Source organism: Crassostrea angulata, chromosome 2 (genome assembly GCF_025612915.1).
Source record: "Crassostrea angulata isolate pt1a10 chromosome 2, ASM2561291v2, whole genome shotgun sequence".
Classification (NCBI taxonomy): domain Eukaryota; kingdom Metazoa; phylum Mollusca; class Bivalvia; order Ostreida; family Ostreidae; genus Magallana; species Magallana angulata.
The window spans coordinates 29,913,792-29,920,985 of record NC_069112.1 but is presented as its reverse complement, the minus strand read 5'-3'; the positions used below and the strand labels follow the sequence as shown (position 1 = coordinate 29,920,985).

General features: G+C 35.6%; 1 protein-coding gene across 1 annotated transcript; it reads right to left on the bottom strand.

The window, feature by feature from the left end:
* Positions 1-739: 739 nt before the first annotated feature.
* LOC128173831 (uncharacterized) lies at positions 740-6,406 on the bottom strand. The gene is made up of 4 exons (XM_052839506.1): positions 6,061-6,406; positions 5,613-5,761; positions 5,139-5,245; positions 740-1,210 (listed from the first exon to the last, which is right to left on the bottom strand). The coding sequence occupies exons 1-4, from the start codon at positions 6,259-6,261 to the stop codon at positions 858-860; spliced, it is 810 nt and encodes a 269-aa protein (XP_052695466.1). The 5' UTR covers positions 6,262-6,406; the 3' UTR covers positions 740-857.
* Positions 6,407-7,194: the final 788 nt, after the last annotated feature.

Sequence of the window (7,194 nt, the reverse complement as noted above, 5' to 3'; positions counted from 1 at the left end):
TTGGCTAAAACTGCTCTTAATACATATGAAGCATTCAGTTTCTTCAACAATTCTAACAGAAAGTGTCACAATTTTATTTTTTTCTGTAAAGATTTAAATAAATAAATAATGTTATATACTACAATTTTTACTGTCTGTGACAAACACATCATGGAATAAAGTCAAGTGACAACATACAGACCAAATTTTGTTAATGTTTTTAAATAAAGATGTAGGAATGCGAACAGAAAGCATTTTGTAAGTTTTAACCTTTGCGATAAGTCTTTCAATGTGCACACGATGTTTTGCAATCTTCTCAGTAAGCAGAGTGTCTGAGACTGACATCTGGGATGTAGATGAAGCCATTGGTGGAATATTCAATACCAAATTTAAATTACTTAATTCCTCTCTAATAGTAAACCCTTTATCAGCCATAATAGCATCCCCATCTTTTACGTAACCTTCTAATTTAAGTGATTCAAGAACATTGTAAAATCCAGACTGTTCACAAATTTGTTTATCTGATATACATCCTGTAAACAATTCAGATGCAAAAATCACTGAACCATTTGGATCACAACCAATTAAAGCTTTCAAAGTAGTACTAGATTTATAATCACTGTAAAGCTGACTTTGCAAACCAAGTGCACATGGTGATTGTGTTCTAAATTCAGTACCATCAATTATTACCAAAGTAGTAGGGTAATCATTTTTGAAATCTTTAGGCATGTTATTAATAATTACATCACGATGAGGCCAAATACAAAGTTGACCCAACTTATAATACATCAATGAAATCCAAGTATTAAATACAATTCCAGATGACTGCAGTGATAGTTTAAACCTAACTGACAAATCTTTCAAACCAAAGTTATGTCTCAGTCTATACATAAAGTTAAAAAGAGTCCATCTTGCAGTGACAACATACTAATGTCTTTTCGACCTTTTTCATAATTTACTGATGATCCATCGGAGTCTAAAAATGCCAAAAGACCAGCAAATCTTATATATACAATGCCAGTGTAATATTTGAACAAATTTTTCAATTTTCCCTCTCTTCTTATCACTTCGTCGACTCCAAACGATGGCTTTTGATCGTCAGATGATAGTTTGTCTTTAAGTTCCTTTATTTCCTCTTTCAGAGTGCAGATTGTAGCTTCATACTGCTTCTCTTTTTCTCTTGACACGTGTAGCTCAGTGGCCATTGCAAACATCTCAAATGGAGAAATCCCTAAAAAAATAATAGATTAATTTCAATCTGATACTTACTTACACTTATTTCAGTTTTATACATTGTGGAGTTTTTTTCAGACAAATAACATTAAGGAGGTTGAGCCACCCATGTCAGATAGTTGTGGCAATACTGAAGTATTCCACCCAGCCCCTGTACCATTGCCACAAGAGTATATGGATTTGAATATGAAATACAAAGATTGTGATCCCATTAAAATTGAATTGCATACACGAGAACAAAGTGATTCAGCACAATGGTACAATGAAAGAAAGAATCGTTTGACTGCATCTAATTTTGGGAAAATTTTGCAAAGAAAGTCGACCCCTAATGAAAAGTTTCTGGGAAGCATATTTAACATTAAAAAGATTTCCGCTCCTTCCTTAGAATATGGTAAAACCCACGAAAAGGATGCAAAGTCTAAATACTTAAAAGACTTTCCAGCTAGGCACATCCACACCTGTGGGCTAGTTATTAACAAGGAGTTTGCCTTTTTGGGGGCAACTCCCGATGGTAAGGTGTGCGACAATGGTCACTGTGGTCTTATTGAAATAAAATGTCCATATTCTGCTAGGAATATGACAATTGCGGAAGCATGCGAGAATTTGAGAGATTTCTTTTTGTGTAAAAACAATGAAATCACATTGAAAAAAAATCATGCACATTATGCACAAATTCAGGGCCAACTCATGATCACAGGTTGTGCATTTTGTGATTTTGTTGTTTTCACACAGAAAGATATCTTTGTGGAGAGAATACAGCCCGACCTTCCGTTTATGACCACTATGTTGGAAAAATTGTGTGTTTTTTTCAAAACCTATGCAAAGCCGTTTCTTGCTAAACAAACAGTACAAACTTAAGTTACAGTACAGGCAACGCGGATCCCGTGTTTCCCGCGCCCCGTCACGGTATAAACACATCGAGGTGATCGGCCAGGTGAGACAGGTATACCGCGTTCCCATCACGGTAAACTCATCATCTACCTGTCCCCGCCACGGTAAAATTATCGATGGAAAAATATCGTATACAAGCGGGAGTTATCTCCCCGAATGACAAATAAATTGCATGTTTCTTTATATTTAATGACGATATTTAACCAGATTTTGACAGAGATTATAATTGAAATACCTGGAGTCTTTTTAACTATTTTTTTTTATTTCATAGCTATTAAATAAATTATAAACGTATTTAATTTAATACTTGTGCAGCAATTGCAAATGAAATATTTTTGAATCCATTATCATATTTTAAAAAGGTCGTTAAATTAAATATTATCATGAAATGATTTTAATTGCCAATGAAATTATAAATGTGTACGCAGTGTGATTGTGTTTTTTTAACAATTAATTGGTCCACCTACATTTGCATTGTTTGTTGTTGAAGTCCATGCGTGTCATTTAATGATGAGCAAGTGATTAAAAATTAGGGCTTCCTATAAAATTACCAACCCGGTATTTTTAGCATGTTCCGTTCATTTCTTACAAGGTCTTCTACGTGTAAAGAACATTTTTTGTGAATTCACGTTTTAGTGAATTTGTGTTGCGTTACTTTAGGTACATGAATGGCTCGTCGTTTGTCATTGAGCGAGGATTCCCACTTTCTAGTGCGTTACGTTTGCGACGACAATCTTTAAGTGCGAAGCCGTTAGTTCTTCAAGACTCAGTCTGACTTGAATATTCAGTGTGGAAATGAGTATGACGTTCAGTGGGGCCGGTCTGAGGAAGTCGATCGAGCTGTGGTCCTGCATGCTGGATGTGAGCAGGACATGAGGGTCAAGCTGCGAGAGATGGAAGATACCGAGTGTCTACCAGCCTCTCCTTTCTCATCAACCTCTTTGCCACCTTCGAATACGCCCCATTGTAATGCGAAAAATCAAATAAACGTGTGTCTCTCAACTAAACTATTACAAATAGAGAGTAAGGAGCCTTGGAGATACCCAGAGTTGCATAAAATTATGTAATCGAAAGATATTGTGGGTATCCCATGTCATGGTGTCATGATGGTGTACCAGCTACCCGCCGTGACGGAGGTTAGCGTTCGCTCGCGACCGAGCCCTTCTCTCCCTCTCTCTCTCTCTCTCTCTCTCTCTCTCTCTTAACAGAATAACTAGATAATTTTTTTTGAGAAGGAAATGTTGTTAAACCGTTCTTATGTTCTTACACATTTCAAAGAAATTAAGAACATGTTTTGAAAGTTTTGCTGTTGATATTTCATGTCGATAAAAAAACATTTAAACATTTCAGTAAATGTATTGATGTCATTTTATGTGTGCATGTACATGTAATCTTATTGAAAGCTACTACAAATATGTAAACCCGTTTCCTGTTATCGTAACCTTACCCCCCCCCCCCCCCCCACACACACCGCTTTATGACTGTCGAAGTTAACTTTAGTCCCAATTGTTTTACACAAAGGTGTGAAACCGTCGCACTGACAGGAAATCACTCTTCGCTTGAACGCACATAATACACAGGAATGAGGCAGGTAGATAATCTGTGTAACGATTGACCAAGAAGAATTCTACATCAAACAATTTTACTAATAGTTATATCAAATAATTGATTCATTTTACTGCGTTCTTTAACCGCTAAACGTGTTGAAGATGTTCCTTCCCGCAAAAAACCTCCATTATAAACTAAACAAGAGATAGAGAAAAAACACAACGAATTAAACTTTCCAAACACAGTATATCATGCATCACGAACATTGTAAAGAAACTTAACTGTTAAACATACTTCTTATTTTCTTTATTAAAAATAAAACTAATAGAACGAAACTTTATCATGGAGGAAACACGTGGTAGAGCTAGCGGGCTGATTTGATTGACAGGTGCAGCACGTGGACTCAAATCTGAAATTGCATGATGGATTCAATCACAGTGTACCATATTCTTTTATGAATACTAATTTTATGAATATTTAGTATTGGATATTAGTATATTTCACATAAGTGTACGTTAAATGACGCCTAAACGTCTCTCTCTCTCTCTCTCTCTCTCTCTCTCTCCTGCAAGGTGTTGTGCGATTAGACGAAGCCGTACGCGATATAGACTTTTTCTTCTGTCGTAAATAGGTGTGAAAACCCTCAAGGGCATGTGGTTTTCTACCCTGAGTTTGTTAATCACTACATGTATACACAGAAAATGATCGTGACTTAAATTTTATCTGTATACACAGGAAACGCATACTGATAACACGTTATGATTCAAGGTGCTTTAACGCAGCACCAAGTTTATATATGAATGATAATTTTATTATTGAATGGAAAAATAGATTTGTTAGTTGATTCCCGACATTTGTTCATTTCTCAATTTAAAACATACACATATATTGACAGTTTACGGCGCTATGCGTGTCATCTTATAAAATGAGAAGATGAAATTGCTCTGCATTGATACGAGTTCATCTAATGAAAATATTGAATTTAAAGATTGTTATAAAAACAGGATTATCAACTAATAGAAATAATAACTGAAATAAGCACGTCAAATACAAAGATATGTGTTCTTATTTACACATCACAAAATTTAACAGCGTAATAATCATGTTATGTTGTAATTCGAATGTACTTTCCGATTTCATGAAATTCTATTTCATAAATATAATTTATTAAATTTATAATAATATGGACCACAATTTATTTACAATGCAGCTGTTATGCTTAAATCTGAAGTCGCATATTTGACGTGGATTTACGCGACCCGCATTGCCTGTAATGTACAGTACAGGTAAAGTAACAACAAGCAGCAGCGGGAATAACGGTAAATCACACCGTCGCGGTGTCATCACGGTCGCAAACCATTCCGCGATCAAAAACCGCGATGGTGTATCGCGGGAACGATAAAAATACCGTGACGGTAACGCGGGCCAATACGGGATCCGCGTTGCCTGTACTGTAGGTAACTTAATTGAAATTTTTGAATGCTTACAAGGTTCTTCTGTTTGTATAGATATGTTGTTACCACTGCTGGTGTTGTTTGATGTTTCAGTTTCTGTTGTTGAGTTCACATCTTCTCCATGTTCTATATCTGTTGTACTATAAAAAATTAAAAAAAATAGGTAGTAAGAAAGATTCTGCTCTTTCCTTGTAATGCCCACAATCAACTAGTTGATTATAATGGCAAATGTAGTGTGCATGAAGTTACCAAAATTAAAAATTTTAAAGATTAAAATAATAAACATAAATTATGGTACATCACACTACATGTGGTGTTATTTGCAGCGACTATCTCTGATGGTATGTTTTTTCACCCTTTGATGGTACTAAGGAAATCACTTTAACAGTATGGTAGCTGGTACATACTTTATGGATGAATATGTTGTGATCGAAGTAATAATGGATTTAGTCGATTGCTGGTCATTACCTCCGAAAAACTCAAAATTGTCAATTTGTGGGTTTTTACCACAGAAGTTTTTTTTTCTTTGACACTGGGTTACTCTCGGTGAATGTGCTAGTCCGTTTGCGAAGTGGCCTGGTCGGTCGAACAGCTGATCCATCAGCTTGTAATGGGTCAGGAAATTCCACAATCGGTCCATTACCTCCCACGAAATGCTGTAAATAATTCAGTAATAATGACCTCAATGACAAACCATACGGTGTTTAAAAATGTATTACATAAGCGATAACAAGAGCAAAACACACATAAATATCAATTACCATCTCTTGCAATATGAATAAAATAGCCCAATTTTACAAACATGTGTAAAATCGATGCATTTCGAATTTGTACAGTATGCAGGTATGGTATATTCCTGAAGTTCTCGACCAAAAATTTTCGTGAATACAGCTATAGTAATTATAAGACTCAGTGTGCACAACAGTCATAAACATTAAATTATAACCAGCTGTACCTTTGAACAAACAGCTTTGTGTTTGTTTATTCTCTGAATGTTCAACTGTTCGTGTGGACGTCCGCAAGCTTTGATCCATCGAAGACATTTCTGGAGATTAGTTTTCGGTTTGGGGAACAAAATAAGCTTAACACCGTTCTGTAACCTCTCAGGATATCTCTCGTCAACATTACACGTTCCCCACGCACACCGCAATACCATTTTTTAACAAAAACTTAAACTTCCCACAACTTGTCCAAGATTTGTTTGTGGGACAACATGGCGGCCGATCGAAGCGCTTCTCTGACTAATTATACGGAACATTCTGATTGGCTAATAAAATAGGTTTGATTGACGTGTCGGAACTATGAATTCTTCGGCCTCACAAGAAGGTTCAAAGTTTGATGTAGCTTTTTATCCCATATATAAACAATTGTTAAGGATCTTTTTGAGAACTGCAATACTCAACATGTGATATGACTATCAAATTATCCTGTTAGAAAAGGGACTAATGATTATAAACATAAGAATATCCAGGAGGAAAAATGGATTTTATTCATACAGGACCTACATGTATTATTGTACATTTAAAATGCACCAGTTAACCATTTTATACATAAAAAATTAAAATGATCTCAAATCGTATCCAAGTCTCTTTAAAGTTTTTGAAACAAGTGACCTCTGATGATAATATCAAAGTTATTACTGGTTCTAATTTCACTAAACTTGCATGGATGATGCTTCTTACGATATTGATGCACCTGACAGTCTTGAATGCTGAATCTTAGCCATAGGTTTCAGATGCTGGATGATGTTTAGTTTTTAGCTCACCTGAGCTGAAAGCTCAAGTGAGCTTTTCTGATCACTTTTTGTCCGATGTCCGTCTGTCCATCCATCCGTCCGTCTGTCTGTAAACTTTCTACATTTTCGACTTCTCTCCAGAACCACTGGGCCAATTTCAATTCAACTTGACACAAAGCATCATTGAGTAAAACGGATTCAAGTTTTTATAAATGAAAGGCACAGTCTTTTTCAAGTGGAAATAATTAGGATTTATTGAAAAGAATCTGGGGGTATAAGCCAAGGCAAATGCCCTAGACCCTCTCGTACGTCTTATACAAATTTATAAACGTACGAGTTAACTAGGTGTTTAAA

Excerpts from the sequence above, each read along its gene's own strand:
- LOC128173831 (XM_052839506.1), bottom strand. The coding sequence starts at position 6,261 with ATGGTATTGCGGTGTGCGTGGGGAACGTGTAATGTTGACGAGAGATAT. Across the intron at positions 5,246-5,612 it reads AAGAAAAAAAAACTTCTGTG|TACAACAGATATAGAACATG; the intron begins GTAAAAACCCAC and ends AATTTTTTATAG. Across the intron at positions 1,211-5,138 it reads TATACAAACAGAAGAACCTT|GGATTTCTCCATTTGAGATG; the intron begins GTAAGCATTCAA and ends TTATTTTTTTAG.